Source organism: Melospiza georgiana, chromosome 6, assembly GCF_028018845.1.
Source record: "Melospiza georgiana isolate bMelGeo1 chromosome 6, bMelGeo1.pri, whole genome shotgun sequence".
NCBI classification, from domain to species: Eukaryota; Metazoa; Chordata; class Aves; order Passeriformes; family Passerellidae; genus Melospiza; species Melospiza georgiana.
In genome coordinates this window covers 49,581,047-49,603,639 of record NC_080435.1, presented here as the reverse complement: position 1 = coordinate 49,603,639, position 22,593 = coordinate 49,581,047, and the positions used below count along the sequence as shown (strand labels likewise).

The window sequence follows — 22,593 nt, the reverse complement described above, 5'->3', positions numbered from 1 at the left end:
AGTGTGTGCACTGAGCTATGTTTAAGGTTAACTGTGCCATTAAGGGCTTACAAACTCAATTAGAGATTTTAGTGCTCAACAGCTAATGGTTAATTTCTGCAGATGTCCTGTTTCCAATTACTATTCATATATAATGTAAGCAGCATGGCATCACACTTCAACTCAGACAGACCCATTTTTTTAATATATATTTTAGCCCAGCAGAAGGTTTCACTTAATTGTGTAATGCCAATATTTAGTATTCCTGGAGTGTCTTTGAAACCCCCTTTAAATCCCAACTATTTTCCCCTTTTTTTTCTATTATTATCATCGTTCCCCATGTCACTTGTGCTCATCTGACCTCACAGAGATGTTCTCTGCATTGTGCCATGACCCTGCTGCCCAACAGGGAAAAGGACTGCTGCAAAGTGCTCCTTCTGCTTCCCAGAGTCACAGGGAAGAGACTCAGAGGTTTTCTTTTTTATCTCTCATTGGAGATGATGTGGGAAGCTCACAGCCCCCAAAGTGTATGGAGGAGCTCAATGCAGATTTAAAAGCCTACATTTGATCCTGCTGAGTTTGGAAATTTTTAAGCATCAAAAACCCTCTTGTAAGACCAACTCTGATAAGAGAGAGTTTGGCTAAATCTGCAGAGGGAGTTAAGTGGAAAGTTCTGAGTCCTGGAGTTACACCCAGGTGGAAGGAAACTTGCTGCTGTCAGTAAAGAGCAAGAGTGAATAAATCAGCTCTCAAGTAATGAGCCAAATAAATTCATAACTGGAATCACCCATTAGGAAAAATCAATTACTTTCCATACAGGCAATTGTGATATTCCTCCTGAGAAGGACATGAACACATACCTAGCTCTGCACATATGAGTAAATCTATGCTTATCATTAAATCTGAGTTAAGAATACAATTAAATTGAAATTAAATATGAAATGCCTTGGGAACTACTCATGAGCTTGAAATTCAGTCATTTAACTGCAATGTTGAACTGGGCCTCTGGGAGAAAAGGACCCCAGGGAGATGCACACCACACTAGGCTTGCAAAACCCTGTGAGAGGGTTTCACAAGCCCTTCCAGCCCTCTAAAGACTGTGCTGTTATTAAAAAGGCATGTCCCACCTCTGCTCCCTGCCATGCTTCCCCAGCACTGCAACCAACCACATTGTTTGGCCAATTGCATCAGCAAACTGATCTAGACAAAACCCAATCCTCCAAAAAGCCCAATAATTTTCAGATGGGTGTGTTCCTTGGCTCATATGACTGCAGGTGCTGTCCCACAAAATGGAGTGGTGGGAGGACAAGGTGATCCCATCCCTTGTGGTGGCTGCAGAGCCATCAGCTGGTCAAGCTGGTAAGGAAACTCTTGTGCTCTGAGGGCTTGTTACCAAGTTCACATTGTTAAGAAAGTATTTGCAGTCCCTTCTGACCAGTTTCATTGTGTATGAAATTGTGGCTGTTTGAGTAATTTTTTTCAGGTACAAAGAGCTTTTTGGATGATATCTAAGGAGATGATGTTCTGTGACATTTACAGAGGCGCAGTGTCAGTGCCTGTTATGGATATTCAGGTTAATGGTAGTCTACAGAAAAGGTGTGAGCCACCCAATGATAGAGATCTGCTTTTTTCTGTGAGAAACACCAACAGGAGTAATTAAACCAGTGATGCAAGTGTGCTCAGCCATTTTAAACTGGGAAAGACTTGAGCAAGAGATTGACAGAAGGGTGATACAACTTCAGCTATTAATTACAAAAGAGCAATGCTAAGTTCATATAATGGGTTATAAAAAAAATTATTGTGGATGGGAATAACAGATGGTTGGGACTCAGGATTTTTCTAGATGTCTCTGAAGTTTTGGGGTGAGATCCATCCTTCTCAGGTGTGCAGGGAATTCACACTGTGCATAAAGCTACTCTGGGCAGTGGTCTCCACTCTGGGGGCTGTTCAGAAGCTGTGGGAGGAGCTCCAGCAAGATGTTAGACCCATCCTAATGCTCAGTGCTTCTTACTCCACGTCTCCCACAGAAATACAGACTATTGAGCACCTCTAAATGCATCCCACAAAGTCCCCAAAGGGGAGAGACTCACCCACACAAGCCTGTAAATGGAAGGCAAGAGAGAGGAGGAATAAGGCATGCATGACAGATACTCATCACATTCCTCAAAGCATCTCTGGATGAGGTTCACATCAAAAACCAAAGGATTCATCTATAAAAGACAATGTGTGGCTGAGTTTTTCTTTCATTTAAATTCGTGGAAAAGAACAGACAATCCTGCTCAAGGAGTGATTTTCAGCTAGCACTTTCACCTTGAAGATATTCATTTATATCAGGCATTTATTTTGCAATGGCAGAGGCACCTCTAACTAAGACCAGGCCATCAGAGCAGAGAATAACCCCAGCTCCCTACAAAGAGACAAAATCAGGAGGAGTTGAAAAGGTTTCTCAGACCTCATAGGATTTTTCCTTGCCTTTTCTTTTTTCTCTCAGTAGAAACTCAGAAAAGCACTCCAGTGAATGGCAAAGTGTCTCACAAATATCTCGAATAGTTTGGCAACCGCAGTGTTCCACATCTAATTTCATTACAGCACATTGAACGTTTTGGGGGTTTTTACAATGGTTTTTGCACCTTTAACAACATGTTGATTATTGCATTTTGAAATAGCTCACTTCTTTAAGAATAACTTAAGTGAAAATTTCATTTAGAGTTGCAACACCTGGAGAAAATCAACATCATGTGACCTGTAGGCACTTCTAAACAGGAAATACTCCATTTATTTTTTTAGCTGTGTTTGTGTAATAAAGTCTAGCATCCAAGTGTGAGCAACACATTTTCTCATTTTATTAAACAGCATGAAAGGATTTATTACTTCTGCACTGAATGCACTTCTGGCACCAAATGGAGCTGGACAATAATTGTCAGGCACTGAGTTTAACATTACGAGAAAACACCTTTGGTGGAGTTCAGAGTTTATTGTATAATGAAAAATACACCTAGATGGTGCGGCTTCCTTTGAGAATTTGTTTGGTGAGTATAATCTCAGGTACTGCTGCTAATAAATTGGATTCTTTGAAACAGAAATTAAAGTACTGAAATAATATCTAAGACAGTTATTTTTCTTTTCCTCCTCCAGCTATGCAAAGTTCCCTGAGAAGGAAAATAAAAACAGAGGGGATGGAGAACATTTCTTTTACAACTCAGCAGGTTAGGGCTGTGAGGTGCTCGCAAGAGTCATGTACCACATTTGGAATTTTCCCCCCTTTCTCCTCTGATCTCTCTTGAATGCTCTGGCTGCTTATCCTCCTTTGTGAACGACTTTCCTCTCTTTCCTCTCTCTCTTTGTTTTATTCCCTGTATTGCAAAGGGAAGTTGCCCCAGCCAGGGTAGGAACCTTGAACACAGGCTTGGCTGGAGAGAAAGTCACAGAGTGTTGTGCAGTGTGCAGCATTCTCATACCCTCAGGAGTTCCCCAGGAATGGAGACAGATGAGAAAAGGGAGAGATGTGGTAAAAAAGATGTGGTAAAAATGGAAATCCTGCACTTCAGAGGACGAGCAGCAGGGACTGATCTGCAGCACCCTGCTCTGAGCTCACAGCATCTCACACAGGCAAAGGTGCCTATGCAAAGTGCCTGGGAAACGTGGCAGTTTTATGCTCTCTTGACTCCGTCACAAATGACTGCTCAAAGTTGAAATAACAAAAAGGCCCTGTGTATCTCTAGGGTCCAGGGCTGACAAATTCTCCCCGATGTCTCTGTGGAGCACTGCAACACTCAACATTTGATTTGTTTTCCACTGAGACTGGCAGCACATGTGTTAGAGGTTTCAGGTTAACTACAGGAATGGGAATAAACTTTACACAATCCCCACGTTCGGGGCTCTAACTAATGAAAAGCTCTCCCATTTACTGCCTTCCTCGGTGCAGGACAGCAGGCTGCAGGCACCCCGGCACGTCCCGCTGGGGAGTGCGAGAAGGTGGGGAGGGGATCAGGGGTGGGACCGGTCCCGTAAGGCAGGGAAGCACTGCAACCATCGTTATTGCCAGAGTCTTTCACACCCCCTTGGAGCGACCTGTGAATTGGGATATGTCCAGGGAACTTTATTCTGTTCTGCACCGCGGTGCGGCTGTCGCGGTCCCCCCATCCCAGAGCTGCCCGGGCCGCCGGCTGCTCCCGAGATGCGGGCGGGCGCCAGGAGAGGGCAGCGGTGCCCGGAGCTCAGCCCTGCCCGGAGCTCAGCCCTGCCCGGAGCTCAGCGGTGCCCGGAGCTCAGCCCTGCCCGGAGCTCAGCCCTGCCCAGAACTCAGCAACGCCCAGAGCTCAGCGCTGCCCAGAGCTCAGCCCTGCCCGGAGCTCAGCCCTGCCCAGAGCTCAGCCCTGCCCGGAGCTCAGCGGTGCCCGGAGCTCAGCGGTGCCCGGAGCTCAGCCCTGCCCGCCCGGAGCTCAGCGGTGCCCAGCGCTCAGCCCTGCCCGGAGCTCAGCCCTGCCCGGAGCTCAGCAATACCCAGAGCTCAGCAATGCCCAGAGCTCAGCAATGCCCAGAGCTCAGCAATGCCCAGCGCTCAGCCCTGCCCGGCGCTCATCGCTGCCCAGCGCTCAGCCCTGCCCGCCCAGCGCTCAGCCCTGCTCGGGGCGCATTGCAGGCGGCTCCGCGGAGCCCTGACCCTCGGAGGGCAGTACAGGACATTCTCTGTATCAGCCATCGCCACTCGGACGTGCTGCTCGGCTGCGGTTCAGGTTGCCGTGCCGGTCAGACGGCACAGGAGCTGCCGGACACGCAGGCATTCATTCCTCTGCAATTCTCGAGTGCAGGGCAAGGCATTGCTGAAGGGGAAGCGGGTTTTAAGGCCAGAAAGTACCTTTATGGTGAGGCACAACATTTTTAGCAGGGCCTGTTGCAATAGGACAAGTAATGGTTTCAAACCAAAAGAAGGTAGATTTAGACTAGCTATAAAAAATAAACTTTTTCAATGAGTGTGGTGAAACACTGGCACAGGCTGCCCAGAGAGGTGGGTGGATGCCCCATTCCTGGAAACAGTCAAGAATAAATTGGACTGTACTCTGAGCAACCTGATCTAGTTGAAGTTGTCCCTGCTCATTGCAGACAGTTGGGACTAAATGACCTTTAAAGGTCACTTCCAATCCAAATTATTCTAAATCACTCTTACTTGGTTACTTTCAGTTGCTCCTGAGTTTAAATGATCCTTTTCATTTGTGTGTATTGCAGATCTATTGGCAATGCATGAGAACCTCAGGTGAAGCAAACTGGCAACAAAAGAAAAGCTTTGCTGGTCTATAGTTCTCACAGAAGGAATATAGTAAAGCACAGTCAGTAAATACATTTAAAAGTAAGATAAACCTTGAAAGTTGTTTGTGCTTTTACACATTAATGTCTGAATGCAGAAAACAGTTATGCATATAATTGATGTTACCGCCCTGATAATCCCATCGTGGCAGATTAGCTGTGGGTATTTGCATTTTTGTAGAAAGCCACAACAAGAAACCACAACAAGGTCTTTCAGCTCTATCTTAGGCAAGTTGCAGGATTTTTTGTCCTTATGAACATGTGGAGAAATGACATTTTGAGGGAAATTATTATAATTAATAGATATTCTAGGATCGAGACCTGGTTATAAATAACAAGGTCATTGCTAAATTTGGGATACTTTCCAACCAGTTTTAAAGTTTGTCCAGCAAAAATAGGTCAGGCCATACTAAATGGTGCTTAAGGCAATTATAAAATCAGTTTGGAGGAATTGATTCAGATCTTGTGTGAGATGTATCATGAAATTTTACAACTTCAGGGAGCTCAGATCGCATTTATGTGGTTCTACTCTAAACGTGAAACTTTGGTTTCAAAAAGCAGAATAATAAGTGAACGTCAGAAATCAAATGCAAGAAAGAGGTGGTGAGAAAATGTCCTGAAAACAGTCTTTTTTCTTATGGGATAGGTATGTATGGCATGAATGAATGGCAAACTTCTGGGGCAGATCTTAGGGGCATGTTAATTGCCTTCATAATCCTGACTCCTCACAGATCATAGATGTCTCCTTGGCAATCAGGCCCTGGAGACACTGATAAAGGCTTCATTTGGCTGGGAAATGACTCCTGAGTACTGCAGTTGCACACACAAAGGTACACACTGTATGAAGGCCTGTTCCTATGGAAAAGTGCTGCTGGGATTCCAGCCATTGCTTATGTTTGTACTTGGTCTGTTTTTTCATGAAGTCTCTCCAGTGTGATAGTGATGATAACCCTTGCCTGACTAGACAGCTCTGTGCCTCGACACTGTTCCCACAGACAGAAAACCCCAGCCTGATAACTCATATTGGTGAGACTGAACTGTGATAGGAGTAAAAATAATAACAGGTATTTTTAAGTATGTGTCTCCTTCCAAGGTTCTACACAGAAATCTAGAGTTGGCACTCCTATAACATTTTTACAGAATGGACATTGTTCCTGTCTGATGATTTCAGCAAAGCAGCTGAGCATGTGTTTAGATGTGAATGACAGCAGGAATGGAGGGAGAGAGAAAACATGATCAGATGTGGCTATTCTTCCTAGGTGGGCCTGGACCATGGAGATATTTGGGATGAGGAGGTGATCCTTAGAAATTGGGCATTTATATTAGGGTTAGCCAGAAAAATGTTACCTCTCAAGAAAAGAGGGAATTGGAAAGACTTACCTTGTACTGGTAAAATATATAACAGTACATATATAAATACAAAACCAGCCTCCAAGTCAAGTCCTCTCCAGCATCACCCCCATGGAACGCATGCACGTGTCAATAATTTCATCATGCCAGAGCCAGGTACTTGTGCAGGAAGAGGTTAATTCCGCCTCAGCCTTTACAAAGTAAAAGCTCTTGTTATTTTTGTTTTGGTTTGGTTTGGTTTTTTTAATCTGTGTGAAGAAAGAGGCAGGCTTTAAATATTTGTGTAGGCTGCTTGGCAACAGATTGCATGCGATCTTTACAAAAACAATGAGCTCCCATAGAATTTACATTGTTCGAGCTGGGTGCTGATGGCTCCTGAGCAGAGCTCAGTGGCTGCTCTGTGGGAAGAAGCAGAGAGAGAGAGAGAGAGAGAGGTGTTGTATTGTGCATTGTGTGCTACTGCTCTGGCTCCCTGAGAAAGAGGACTAGGGCAGGAATAAAGCTGGGGCTTTTACAGCACATGAAATGCATGAGGTGAGAGCTGACAGTGGCTGCTGTTGTGAGGTTAAGTCTGCACACATGACACGGTGCTCCCAGACAGAACCTGTGGCTGCAGGCCTGTCTCCTTTGGCTCAGGAAACAGCAGCATTCCCAATATTCTTCCTTCAGAAATGACATCTACTTGTCTGCAGCAACAACACTATTAAGCAGATTGCAATCCTTTCCCTATCAGCCGGGAACTGATTTAAAACTGATACATCATCCGTTCAGCTGTTCAGGAAAGGCAGAGCATCCCTGTGCCTGCAGCTGTTCAAAAATAACTGAAATCAACTCAGAAATTATGAGATGTCTCAGAGCAATAAGCACTACTTGGCTTGTTTGTTTGTTTGTTTGTTTGATTGTCCCTTTCACCTCTAGGATACAACTGCAGCATGTTTTCTTAGGTTTCCTTCAATGTTGGAGCAGAACCATACTTCATCACTCCCCAAAATTTTCTTCCTGACAGGGAAAGGGACTTTTAAGTAAATATCTTTTGCAACAGCAGTGAGAAGAAATCTGAGAATTTCTGGTAGTGAGTTTTCCCATAATCTGGGGAGATTACACTATTTCCCTGCACTGGCAGCCTTAGATTAAGAACTTTGGAACTATTCCTAGTGATCACAGGAACTAAACATGAGTGTATCTGATACTCTACCTTAAAACATGCACAAATAAAAATTCTGATCACTGCTGCTTCACTTTTACCAGCCAAAATACAGGCATTGCTTCTCTGTTTATACAGGCAATAATGAAACCACATAGCTTTCCTGAAACGACCTCCGCATGAAGAAACATGAATATAGCAGTTCACAAGAACTGGGAGAAGTAGGGAACAGTAAACCAAGAGCATCCAGTCCTATACATAAGATAATATGAATTCAGAGAAATTAGGTGACTTACATATGATCATATATGCCCTAAGCCACAGCCAAAGCCAAACTAATATCCAGACTTTTCAAAATCAGATGCTCTCAATTGAGTGAATGATACTGATAACGTTTTGTAGGTGTATCAATATTTGTGTTTTAATTCTCAGAAGATATCTGAATGGGGAAGATGAGCTCTTGACAAGGATCACCTGGTAACAGGGCACCCCCTGACTCTCTGATCCTCTCTTTGCAGATACCATGTCAATGTTCTGAGTCTTTATGAAGTTACATAAGAGGAGCAGGAGGCAGGAGCTTTGTGTGCACAGATGTGTATGACTCGCACAAACAGTGCTGAGTAAACCAGACATTCACATGCTCATGTTCCACCAACAACACTCTTCTGTTTACCCCCATATTTATTAATTCCATACACCTGTATATACAGGTACACACACAATAATTTTATACACACCTTTGGCAGAGAGGCCATTCAGGTCAGGTACACACACGGGCATGAACTGTGCTGTAACAACTATCTAGCAACATGTATTTTCAGATGTCGTGGCATTGATTAAAAATTCAGGATAACCTCATAAAAATAGGCTGTGTGATTTAGTGACTGTCTTGCTGAATTGATAGAAGAGGATTAAATTATGACTATTAAACCATTCACCTTTGTCAGTGGATCTAATCACAATCCGTGTGATAGCGACCAAAAAATGCATCTGACGGCAGCTTTGTAGCTTTGTGAATGAGTGAATTAGTTCCCACTGGCTGAGCACTAACTGCAAACTGTTATCACTTCACAGCTGCTGTTATGACTTTTGCTTTGCTCAATGGCTTAATTTTCCAAGGCAGAAACCTGTAAGGAATGGAATTAAAATACTTTGACCTAGTCTGTGCAAGAGCTGGAAAAGCGAAAAGAAAAGCAGTACTCTTTTAAGATAAACCTCACAAAAATAAAGGCAAAGGACCATTAGGCAGATCCTCTGATACAGTTTTTATTTTACAAGTCATTATACTTCACACAATTAACCCACTTTTGAATAAACTGTACTGTTAGTATGGCACATCTTCTAGAAAGGCATGCTCTCTCTCTGAAGAAATTAAGAGTTGGCAAATCATCATTTCTCTGGATGACTGACTCACTATTAAAATCTCCTCATTTGGATTCATCTTGGCTTCGGCTTCTGGCCATTGGTTTTTGTCTTTCTTGTCCCCAGTGCATTTTAAAACCCCTTAAGGCCTGCTGTTTTCTTCTTAGGAAGAAAATTAACTGTGTATGTGAAGAGCTCTGAACAGTTTGCCTCTACATCAAACACTTCACGGATGTTTCTCACCAATGATCATAGGAAAGAGCTCCTGGACATATGCATATTTTAAAATCAGATGTGCTATAAAATGCAACAAGTTTTGTAAGTTTTTTTACCGCTGGTAAAAAACCACTGAATACAAAAGGCAGAGCTCTCCAGCGTGCCTACATGTGGTCACAATTTTACCTCATCCTGGAATCTCAAAATACTCCTGTAATAGTTCTTCTTTTGGATAAATGGGATAAGCCACTGACTTGTATAAAAACACGAGAAAGAAAATCTTTTATTTTCAAGTTTTGCACCTTTTGGCAGTCTTACTAGAACTTAATAAAATTGGGAAATTTGTCAGATTTTTATCTCAACAGTTCTGCAGTACTGGAGATAAATATTGCTGTAGGGACTTCCATTCAAACCCATCACTTGCAACTGTGTTGGTTTTGAGAGGTAGGAGATGGCTCCAAATGCCTTTTCTGGGCTCTTCAAAGGGGAGAATTAAAGGGTATTTTCAATCTCCAAAATTTCTACTCAAATTAGACCATCTGAATTTTGTACTGTGGTATCTATGATCATCTGCCACTTCAAGTCAAGGGAGCTGCAACATAAATAGATCTATTCCTAAGCCTCTCTCAGAAGCAAAGTACAAACATTTCCATCAAAGCTGACTTAAGTGAGGATGGCTCATACTTTTGCCTTCCTCGTTAACTGTTGTTCATTTTTTGCAAAGTTACTAAAAGAGGGAAAACAATGCATAAATACATACAAATCCATCCCTTTTTATCCCCTCAACCCAGCTCTGTGATACAGGAGGGACTGGGTGGTGCAGAGGGAGGTTGGACATGGGGAAAGGCAACATTAATAGAACCCCTCTACTGAACCACAGGCAAGTCATCATTTCTATCCTCATTTCTATCCATCATTTCTATCCTGCATTGCTATCTTCATGCACACACCAACACCTACAAACTGAGCACAGAAAGTTCTTTTTGGTACTCCATACCCACAAGATATTGCTGGTTTTTTCTCTCCAGATTCTAGATTTTTCTGTTTAAAGGATGGGTTCGAAATCCAGAGCTCGATTTGGAAAATGCATTTTGGCAAAGAGGACAAGAACAGGTCAGAAGGAACCAGGCAGCCTCCTCTCCCTGGACACACTTCCTGGCTGGGTGCTGGTCTCCAAATCAGCCCTGCTGACCACAGCAAAGCCAGGACATCAACACCTGCTTAAGAAAAGGCTCCACTGTGTGATCTCCAACATGACTTGGAAGGTGATTAGTCTTTAAGGGCATATTGGTTAGAGGATGACAAACCCTGACAGATGCTTGTGGTTAACTGTGCTGAGGTGAAATACCACCAACCAGGACTTCTAAACTGCCTCTATAGGCACCACAAGGACATTCCTAGCACTTCTCAAGGTCACACTTTGAAACATGATAAAGAGAAACTTTCTAAATCATCAACTTCCTTCTGCTAAGGAATGACTGATGGGTTTTAATTCTCCTTATTTTCAGAGGCTTCTGGCAGAACTGCAACATTAAATATTCAGTGAAATATAAGTAAGGTTTGAAAATGCCTGCTCTGAAAGAGCTTGGAATCATTAGTGAGTGCATCTCATACTGCAAAAGCCTCTGTCTGGCAGATTATGCATCGGAATAATCCATTTCTTACCTCAAAAAATTATCAGTTTATTTATCAGCTACAGGGTACAGCCCCTCCACTTGAAGCATTTATATATCTCTGTTACTTTCCAAGCTAATAATGTTTGGGAAGGTCAGGGAAGGAAGCTCTTCTCACATTTCTTTCACAGTCAAGCTGACTTTACATCGGATGTAAAATTGAAACCCCTTCTTCAAACAAAAGCAAACAAATAGGGAAAGGTTGAATTGCTTCAGAAGGGTGCTGCATTGACAAGCAGTTTAGCTGAATATTGCATTTGAAGAATATTTGACATCTCCAGTGCTGTGAAAGAGGTCAGGCAGTTCAAAAGAAGCCTTCTTGCTTGCTGGCTTCTAAGAAACCAATTCATTTTGTTACTATGGTGAAGTACGCAGAATAGATCACACATAATTCATTACCCCACAAACATTTTATTGCAAAAATATACCGGTTGTTTTCTGTAATATCAAATATTATTTCAGGGCTTGTAGATTTTGTTTCAGACAGGTTATTCCAGGCAATTACAGAAAATTGTAATATACAAGAGATTTGAAATCTGCAGATGGAAAGCAGTGTATAAAAGTCAGCAATGTTAGCATTGTTTATACAGCAACTGCAGTGCTTGAACACTAATAATTACCTGATGCCATGCTTCCAATCCTAATATCGATGGGGTAAAAAACAGACCAGGCAATCTCCATTTTCACTTGAAGCATTCATTTTCAGTTGGTGTTGGAGAAGGCTGATTTATAATTTACCCCACATTAAATATTTGTAGTTATGTCCAGAAATAGTCTTTGCCAGAAAGTGCTATTGCAGAGGCCTTGACTTGTATCTCTGGGATCTAAAATGAATGAACCACAAGTTTATCTAACCAAGGGAATTCAGGCAGAGGAAGGTAACCAGGCCAGCCAGGGTTAGACCTGCAGCTGAACATTGTGCAGGGATGGCCACCCCTGAGCAGCATCCAGCTGGATTGCTTCTTCCTGCACACCTTCACCAGCTCTCACTGCTCTGCAGGGACCTTCTGCCACCACCCCATCTGCAGAGACATCCACATGCCAATTCTCTGCTTGCTGTCCCTCTCTCTCTCCGTGCAGAAAGCCCTGACACAGAATTGGCCCCTGCATTTCCTTATTGTTTAAGGCACTGCTTGCACCAGGCTGGCCTCTCTACCTTTGCATGGAGACCAGACAGAATGAAACCATGAAAATCATGTTAGAGGAGCGAATTCTGAAGAGATGGAAGCTCCTAGGAGATGCTCAGATGCTCTCAAGGTGAACATTTTGCTTCTTTGGTCTTTTCCTGGCCTTTAGGGTGGTACACAACCTCTAGAGCTGGACAAATGATCCCTTTACTGGTAAACATTGCAACCTTTGTTCAGCATCTCCTGGGGAAACAAACCTTCATGGTGTGCTGGAGCACACAGAAGGGAATCTGAAGGTCCTGAATTCAGCTGGTCACAGATGAGTAAGAGCAAGTCAGGCTCAAAGGGGCAGAATTACACAATACTGTCACATGGATGAGACAAGTGCATCCCGCATCCATCAGAAACAGAAGGAAAATAGAGGCAGAATAAAAGGGCAAAAATAACAAACAAGTTTCCAAAACCTAGATAGAACTTCTTCTGTGTCAATTCCTCTCTGAATCAAGGAAGGGTTTTGTCCCAGTAAGGGGAGATTTTGAATGAAAGGCTCATGGCAACAGAAAAGAAATCAGCTCCACAAGTACATAATATTCAAATGAGTTTTACATAACTACTCTCCATTTCTTCCAGCTTTCATCTGCATGGAAGAACAGCAGAAAACCAAACTGAATGTAGGAAAACCAGCCTGAAGGCCAGAGAACAGCCTTTCCCACTGCCTCTGTCAAATACAGCACATATGTTCTCAATAAATCACACCTTAAAATAAACCACACTTACCAATGAAAATGAAAAACAAAAAGAGGGAGGACTGAGAGTGACCCACACAACCCTGACTGAGAGTGACCCACACACCCTGCTCCCACCACGCCTGCTGTCCTGATGAAGAATCAGAAGGAACTCACCTCTACAGCTCCAGCACATGAAAGCTGTCCCTGTGATCCCTCCCCATCACCCCAAAAGACCCAGACTTGGAAATAACCAAATTATTTTGTTGCTAAGTTGGTCCAAACAAGATTTACCTTGGTAGCAAGCAAACAAAACAAATTCACCTTCCAAGTCAGAAGCCACTGTAACCCCTGGCATTATTCATGGACTGTGTGATGAAACTCATGCAGAGCACATGAAGACCTTCCAGCAATTTCCATAGTCTGTTTATTGCCAGAATGTGGCACCAGTTATTGTGAATCACTGTGGCTCATCAGGGTGGCCTACATGGTGGACTTCTGGGAGGCAAGGAAGGAGGAGACACAGCAGAGGGAGGCTGCTCAACATCCAGAGTTTGTAGATATGCTCAGTGGTACACTGTGGCAGGGCCAAGTGTCATCACCTCTCCATCTGAAAGGGACTAAGAGGAAGATGGGTCTAGTGGGGCACAACACTCCTATTTCTAAGCTGGTATTCATTTTATTCATTTATATTATCTCAGTATCTCCTCTTGACTTGGTTGAATTAGACTGTCTTTTCCTCTCCTGACTTTTTTTGTGTTTTGCTTTGAAAGTCTGTTTTACATGGTATCCCTCCCATTGTTTACATGTGTGTGGGCAGAAGAGCCAGACTATGGGGTGGCTGCTGTCAGACAGGGTAATAGAAAATAAATCTTTGCTTACCTATTCATCTGGGAGAGCTAATGACTCTTTTCTCTGCACTGGCCCTCCTCGGTATTTCAGATATGGGCTAAGGAAGGAAAATAAAATCTTGATGAGACCTACAGGGGCAGGATTATTGCCTTAAAATGGAGTGACCACTCAAGTCAGGTTGCAATGTATCTGTAAAATACAAGAGTTAAATAAGAATGTGGATTACTTTCCTGTGTTACAGACTTTTAACTTTTGCCCTTTTTTCTCATTCAGCAATAGGGTAAGACAGCATCCATTTTCAGTCCTCTTCCTGTAAGCCTTCAGAAAAAGGGTTAAAAATTGAGTGAGATCCTCACATAATCTGCAGCCCCTTTAACAAGGCAGAAGCACTCAAGGACAATGCCAGTAGTGCCGGGGCAGGATCCAAAAGTTTTTCACCTTTCCCAAAACAGTTTGTCATGGACCAACATGAAACATCTTGCAGACCATGGCACTCAACGAGGATGTTTTGGGAATGTAGCCAGAGGGAGGTCTAGAAAGGATCCATGGAAAGTTGGTTTTGTAGCTCTGTGGTCTGAGCAGCCATGGATGGCTGAGGCATGGCTGGATAGGAAGTTACACTTCTCTAAGTTTTGGGTTGAAATGCAAGATATTTTCACCTATTTCAAGATAGACGACACCTTTTTCTGGTCACCATTGGTCCGGAACTATTTTAAACAAAAACAGGAAAACATCCATTCCTAGAATGACTGTTCACATGGAGAACTCTGTTTATAAAGGCTAAACAAATTAGCTACAATGGCATAAATATTTTCCTTAATTTCAGAAATCGCTTCCTTTGTGTCAGATACCTTCCCTTGCCATTTTATCAGGAATCACAAGGATTCTCCATCTGGACAGGCACAAAGCTGAGCTGTAGAATTTGATGGCTTTGTCCCTAGTATTACACAACCTTGGAGTGTAAATTTACTGCTAAAACTGAGAATTCAACTCATTAAATCACTCACTGCTAAGCTAGGCAAAGGATGAGAAACTAAAAGCTTTTTAACATCCTTATTCTGCATACAGTAAAAAATAGATAAAGGCAATGCAGAAGAGTGGTAGGTTCCCCATGAACTTCATATCAGACTCTCTGCCTTCTCATATGTGACAAAACTCTTTCTTTAATAAACCAGCTATTATAGTTCAGAGCTTCTGCCAAGTGTTTACAGCATTGCCCTAAGTAACAAGTCTGAGCCAAGGGACTTAATTAAATCTAACCTGCTTTTTCAGTTATAGAATAGTCCTTTAACATCAAAAGGCAAGTGGACTTTGATAATAAAATCTAAATCACTTTTTGTTTAAGAGAAGTTCTTTACTCCTCACTGCATACAATCAGTTACTTCTTAGAAGGCATATAGTATTTTCACAGATAATTTTCACAAACCTTTACAGAGTTTACAACTAACATAAGATTTGGTGTTCTAGCTTTATACGAGAATTTCAGATTTCATACTTTCTTGTTGAGCTGATTCACAAATCCTAGGTTGCAGGGAAGAACTTAAAAACTTAAAAAAATGTTTATACACAATGCCCTGTCGATCTTATAATTTTTAAATGTTGTTACAACTTTAGAGGTTTACCTTTCTACTTTGGAGCACTTGGTTCTGCATATATGGCAATGTTTTTTATAATTATCTCAAAGGAGGGTCTACATATGAGGGCTTGTCCTAACCACAAGGCTGATTTGGGAAAGGTGCTGGAAGTGAAATCTGAAAGTCTGGTATGGACAATTGCAGGTGACACGGCTGCTGTCTTCCTGCACACCTGCTAAGTGAAACTGGATCAGGCTTTTCATCCACAGCCCATGGTGTTCATGTAAGATGAAGTTGATGCAGCTTATATTGGCGTGCTGGGCTGAAACTGGAGTGATCAGACCTGGCAGACAGGCTGAAGCCCAGGCTGAGGTGCTGCCTGACTCGCTGGCAGGGGCAGGGCAGGCTGCTGTGTGATGGCTTTGCCTCCACTGGCACAGGAGGAGCTGGCAGCCCCAGCCTGTGCTGCTGCCTGACCACACCAACCTCTGCTACTGCACAGGGCAACACAGAGCAGGTGTTTTCCCAGCTAAGAATGGTCTAATGACTTTCTCCTCCTCTCTCTAAGCGGAAGTTTTAACTTCCCTGTGTTCACAGTGTTAATCATTTACATCTTAAACCCAGCCTGACTCTGAGACCCAGACTGAGCAGGTCAAGTGCAGCCACCTGGCAGGCCTGGAGGTGTCAGTGACGTGGCTGCACCCTAAACCACCATGAGAGTGGAGGTGGGCAGCTCTTGCAGGAGGACAAGGAGGAGGCTGAAGGCAGTAATTAGCTCTAGGGACATCTGCAAGAACAGTGAATCACAGCTGTAACATCACAGGTCAGCCGGGGCTGGCACAGAGGAGTTACAGCAGAAAGAGTGTGGCCAGCAGGAGCAGGGCAGTGACTGTCCTCCTGTACTTGGCACTGGGGCAGCTGCACCTTGAATCCTTTTCAATTTGGGGACTTCATTGCAAGGAAGACATTGAGGTGATTGTGGAGCTGGAGCACTTCCAGACAGGGGCAAAGAAGGTGGTGACAGGTCTGAAGCACAGGTCTTGTGCTTCAGAGGAACTGCTGAAAGAGCTGGGAGGGTTAGTCTGGAGAAAAGGAGGATCAGGAAGGATCTTATTGCTCTCTACAACCACCTGAAAGCCAGGGGAGGGTTATTCTCTTCTCACAAGTAACAGGGGACAGGACAAGAGGAAATAGTCCCAGGTTGTGCCAAGGGAGGTTTAAATTGGATATTAGGAAAAAGTTTTTCACTGCAAGAGTTTTCAAGCATTGGAAAAGGCTGCCCAAATGGTGGAATCTCCATCTCTGGAGGTATTTAGCAGACTTGTAGATGTGCCACTTAGGGACGTGTCTTAGTGGTGGCCTGACAGTATTAGTTTCACAGCTGAGCTTGATGATGTTAAAGGTCTTTTCCATCCCAAACAATTCCAAATCTGTGAGTCTATAATTCTGCAGCTGAAGGTTGCAGGTTGGTTTCCTTCTCCTCATTAATTTGTGGTGTGCTGACCATAGCAAATGGCCACTTGGAGGTCTCACAAGCAGGCCAGTGCAGAATGGAAAGGACTATTTAGAGAGCTCATGGCACCCCAGCTCCAGGAGGACTCTCACGCACAATGGGACAAAGCCTCAGCAGTCCCCATCTGGCTCTGGGAGTAATCCTGCTTTGAGCTGCAGCGTGGGTGAGGGATCTCCAGGCACCTCTGGCAGACAGTATTTCCATTGATGCTGTGAAGTAATTCACCTGATTTTCCCACAGCCACACTTGCTCAGTTTCCAGCTCCACCTCTAAATGTGGTACTGATGCATTCAGCCCACTTGGATAATGCCTGGAAAAAAAACAGGTCCTCCCAGTGTAAAATGAAGGCAAAGCCTGGCATTGTGATTTGAGCAAATCTATTTGAGTTCAGACACTTTTTCTTTTCCACAAGCTGTTTTTTTCTGCTCCTTACATTCAGGCTTATAAACTCTTTGTTATGGCATTCATGTGTCCTTAGACCTGTGCAAAACTTTCCAGTCTTGATAGGTAAACAGCTGAAGACTGCCTCAGACTCTTGGAGACTGCATTTTGGGAGAGCTGACTGCTGCATGTTCCAGTGGTGACGAATCCTTAGGAGATGCTTAAGGGATGACTTTGCTTTCTCACCATCTCCATCTGATTTTGAGCCATAATGGCAAAATCACCAGAGCAGGCTGTGGGAAGAGCGATGCATTCCTGAGCTGGGTGAAACAACTGGTTGTGTGGAGTGTTTGCTTGGGATCACACAAACACTTCAGACTTGAAAGAACCACAATTTCTAGATCCCCGTTTGTTTATATTTAACTTTGTAGATTTCGCTTACATGTTTTGCTAGTCTAACTCTTGATGCTATACTGGTCTGACTGGATCATGCCAAAATTTGCTGTTTACCTGCACGAAGGTACAAATAGTGGTATATTGCAATGAAATGCTTTGTATGCAAATGAAATGCTCAAGCTGTTCATCAGGTTTGTAGAGAACAAATCTCAGTGACACCGAAGGGCCTTGGTAACAATTACTGTCCTAGGTGGATGAAAAACGGTGTACGTGAAGACAGTCAATGTGAGAATTCACCTCAAAGGAAATTTGAGAGCCTGAACAGACTACCAAGAACAAGCTAAATCCGAATGCAACTGTGTTTTTAATGTGTAGTGGCACTGATTTCATGCCCTCGAGTAAAACCCCTCTGCTGCTCATACTTTTGTTCTTCCACTGCTGCCGTGGGTGCATGACACTTATTTTGGGGACAGCGCTCCTTCTGTCCCCAGGTACGGCAAGAGGACCCAGCGTTGCCGGCGGCCCCCTTGTCTCGGCAATAAACGCGTTTTTATGGGGCGGGCTGCGGCGGGACGGGCGGGGGTCCCGGCCTGCACCCGAGGAGGCGGCCGGAGCGGGGCCAGGCCGGGCCGGGCTGAGGGCAGGGAGGGCAGGAAGGAGAGGAAGGGGCGGCTGAGAGCAGGCAGGGCAGGGAGGGCAAGAAGGGGCGGCTGAGGGCAGGGAGGGCAGGAAAGGGCGGCTGAGGGCAGGAAGGGGCGGCGGGCACGTCGCTGCCCATGGCAGGGGCTCGGCCGGACCCCCGGCCGCTCGGCCCCGCCGCCCCCGGCCGGGCGGGCAGAGAGAGGGAGGCGGTGGCAGCGGAGGAAGGAGGAGGGATGGAGGGAGGGACGCGGGGCGGGGCGCAGCCGGCGCGGAGAGGGGCCGCCCCCCCGCCCGCTCCGCTCCGCTCCGCGCCCGCCGTCAGTGCCGGTGAAGGCGGCGGTGGCGGTGCCGCCGGCTCCCGCCGCCCCCCTGGCCCCGGCCCCGCGCCCCTATGGCCGGGCAGGAGTGGGACTGGTTCCAGCGCGAGGAGCTCATCGGGCACATCAGCGACATCCGAGTGCAGAACCTCCAAGGTAAACCAACACCCCCGCAGAAACCCCTCCCTCCGCCCCCGCCCGCCCCGCTCCGGCCCCGGCTGCGCCCCCGCCGCTCCTTCCTCCCCTCCCGCCGCCCCCGGGCCGCCGGCGCGGGCTCCTGCAGCTCCGCGGAGCGGGGGCGGTGCGGGTGAGGGTGCCGGGCCGGGGGACGAGGGCGGGCGGCGGGGCCAAAGTTTCCCCCGACCGCGGCTCCTGCCCGTCCGGCCGCGGAGATCCCGGCGCTGGGACAGGAGCGGCCCCGGGGCAGGGATGGGGACAGGGCGCGGGGGCTCCGGTGCCGGGGATGCTGCGGGGGCGGCACTGTCGTGTCTCCCGGGCGCTGCTGCCACCCACAGCCTCCCCTGAGAGCCGTCGGGGCGGGGGTGCGGGCTCCGGCTGGGCTCGGGGGAGATGTGGGGGCTCCGGGGCTCACTGTGCCGTGGGGTCCCCGCGGGGCCCGGCCGGGGCGCCCCGGGTACGGCACAGCCCGCCCGCCGCTCCCCTGCCACACCTGGGGTCACCCGGCCGCGGTCAGGGCACGGCTCCGGGGCCGCGATTCGAAACGAAGCCGCTATCAGAAGACTCAATTTAATGTATCTTCTGATATGCTACTGTTGAATAAACATGGACAGAGCTTTTGGATAAATCCTCTGCGAGATGCTCTCCTGTTCTGCCACAAGCTCTGCCGGCGGAAGGGATGCAAATACCTGGCTCTGAATGTAGATCGGTGTCAATGTAGCCGAAGTAGTAGTTCCTCCCAAGTTATGTTTGCCCCTCACCAGGTAACTCCTCGTGACTGGAAAGGACAGCAAGACTCGATGGAAGAGGAAAAAACCAGCAGTGGTTTATAGGAGAACAACTTGTTCAGTGTAACATACTGATCTTAATCAATAGCTCACATAATACTGCGATGTATCTTCATGTTCCATAAAAATAATAGACTTGAATCAGAGGTCATTATCTCTTCCTGTCTGTGCATAATTATATTAAGGCACTGTCTACTGGCAGAGCAGTAGACTTGCTGGAAATTAGTTTTGGTTTGGATTGATTATAGAAGATGTATAATTTATCAGAAAAGAGAGTCAAATTAGCTGTTCTTTCAGCTCTGGTATATTAATGCAGTTAGCTACTGATGGGGTCACTCCACATCATTTTGACCTGCATCATCCTGCCCTCTGAAATTCAGATTTTGAGCACAGTCAGGGCGGTTGATTCCAGGTTGCATTCCCCTTGGGTTTTGAGAGTCTCTCATTACATTGCAGCTCAATGTTCCTGGCTTCTCTCTCAGTCTCTTTCTACTCTCTGTGTTAACATGGCTGGCCTGCCTCTGATCTCTTGCTGCTCAAAACTGTAGTCATTACGCCAAGTTTAATCCTTAGTTTGTGGGCATTTTTGAGAAGAAATACAAAAGTAGTCTGTTCCTAGAAAGAGTAGTATGTTTTTGGCTTTGCCTCCCATTTGTGAGAGAATAGTTAATTTCTCTTTCTGGAATTTAAAATGCAGATGCACACAGTACAAATGCACACAGCCCCATCTAAAATTCCTGTAGTTGTGTAGGAGAATGTCATCCTACAGAGCAAATTCCTTTGAATGACATTATGTTCATGAAAAAAACCTCCTGTTCTCTTCCTATCATCCAAGAGAAATTGTGAAACATATATGGATTATCACCTTGCTTGCACTGCTAAATAGGTTTTTAAGAAGTTTCATGCCTCATGTGAGCTCTTATAGGGCAGAAAAAACATTTGTTCTAAGGTGCTGCTCCAAAGCAAGTGGTAATAGCTGTCACAAAAGATATGATTTGTAACACATAGTTCTCACATTATCTTCTAGAGATAAAAAACATTTTACAGATGGCGAGTCTGATACTCGTGAGAGTGTGATTTTTGTCGCTTGGGAGCTTGGTGGCAGAGCATGGTGCTTCTCTTCAAAACAGTTTCTTGTAAAATAGCAGCATATGCTCTGTGCTCATATGTGGTAATTAAACTTTCTTCTGCTTTATAATTCAAAAATCACTCTCCCCTCTCAAAACAATGCCATCTGAATAAGTGCTAGTATCATTGTCTATCAGTTGTAGAATCAGTAACAGCTTTGATGTGCTACAAAGTCAAGAGTTTGGGATGAAAAACTAGGTGAGGACAACAGAGCATTTCCATCAGCACCATCAGACCCCCCAGGCCCTGCTGCCCAGAGCCTCATGAAGGACCTGTGCAGTGGAGATCCCCATCTGCTGCTCCATCTCCAGCTCCTGCAGCACTCCTTTGTAACTCCAGCTGTGTTTAGAGTGTCAAGGGGATGGTTTGTCTGATTCCAGAATGCTCCCATTCACTGGGACATTTTGCATATGTGGAGGTCCCTCCTGGTCTCTGGGGGACCCGTCATGTTTATTCAGACCCAAGAAGGAGTAAGGAGGGGATGGGTATTTGCAGATCTGAAGAACACATGCAAACACTGGCATGTGTGCATGCAGGGTGGAGGTTTCTGGGCTGATGCACAGAGAGGTGTGAGGTGTGCAAGGCAGGCAGAGGCAGTGCAGCCACGCTGTGTCTGAGCCATCCTGCCCAGCTTGGAAGTGCTGGAAGAGCCCAAGAGCTGATGGCTCAAAGGGTCTCAGGCAGCCTAGCTGATATTAAGGTTTCTGCAGGAATCACACAGACATCTGCTGTAGTAGTTCTCCACACCCTTTCTGGCTCTGATTTAAAATGTGAAAATTGTCTATTTCTCTTGCAAATTTCTTCATTATGTCTTAGCTGAGCTATTGAGCACTGCTGACATGAATTCTCTTTGAAGATAGCATATGTTGTTTCAGTCTGTTGCATCTTCCCTCTCCAGTTTGGTTGTTCCACACCCAGGAAGAATCCAAGATGCCAGTTACTGGGAAGTGTCTGCTCTCATGAAGATGCTTTTGCAGTGGCATGATCCCACCAAACTGAGATGTTGTAGGTGCATGTGCTGGCTGCAGAAGTAGCTTCAGGAGCTATATGTTCTGTCATGTGTGAAATTATGGCCGCTGTGGGTTTTTCAGCTCTTTCATAGGGAAACTAAAGCTGACAGCAAGGGGCAAAATTTACTAAATGGGTAGGACTTGGGGGTGGAAAAAAAAGAGTTTAAAAATGGAATTACATCTTGATATTTAGGTATGTAATGATGGGCTTCTATTTTCCTTTTCCATCAAGAGATTTTCTATTTGGTTTTTTAAAAATAGGAAGTGACATTTCAAAACTGTGTCAGCTAAGTGATGCTAAAAGCCAGGCACAATTCTTCCATTCTCAACAGAGGTGATTTCAGAGAACAGAAGTAGAAGTGACAATTTAATGGAGAAGAGGAGAGAGGAATATAAAGAAGGAATAAACACTAGGTGTGGTGATGCACAAAACAAGTTCCTCCCTCCCGATATGCTCGGTTTCTAAATGCATTTAATAAACTGATACCCTCGTGCTCTTTGTTCTGATTGTATATTCTCCATAGTGAATTTCTCCACATACTGAGAGAGAAAAATGGAAAGCCTGCACAGAATGTAGGAGCGCATTGTCAAGCAGGGGAATGCTCAATAATTAATTTCCTGCCAGGAGATGGTTTTTTTCCTCTTTCTTTCTTCCATTACAACACCATTGGGAACATTTCGTTACAATACAAGAATATTTTAAAATCTTCCCTACTGGAAGCTTGATTTAGGACCATCAAAAATATACTTCCTTGTGTGGGGAATTGCACTTGCTAGAAAGAAGCAACATCCTCATCCTCATTTAGATGATATGTTGGTTGTGTGCTTTGCAATAGTCTAAATGTGTGTTGAACAGTACATATCTTTCCTTACATTCCTTGGAATGAAATATATAGAGATGAATAATTGTGCAGTCAGATGTATCATCTCTGGCA

General features: G+C 45.0%; 1 protein-coding gene across 2 annotated transcripts in view; it reads left to right on the top strand.

Moving 5' to 3' along the window:
* Positions 1 to 18,559: 18,559 nt before the first annotated feature.
* CLMN (calmin) overlaps positions 18,560 to 22,593 on the top strand; it is a 76,400-nt gene continuing 72,366 nt past the window's right edge. For both annotated transcript variants that reach the window (XM_058026078.1, XM_058026077.1), the window contains exon 1: positions 18,560 to 18,711. In XM_058026078.1, coding sequence (XP_057882061.1) covers positions 18,630 to 18,711 — 82 coding nt within the window. In that variant the 5' untranslated portion in view covers positions 18,560 to 18,629. The remainder of the gene's footprint in view (positions 18,712 to 22,593) is intronic.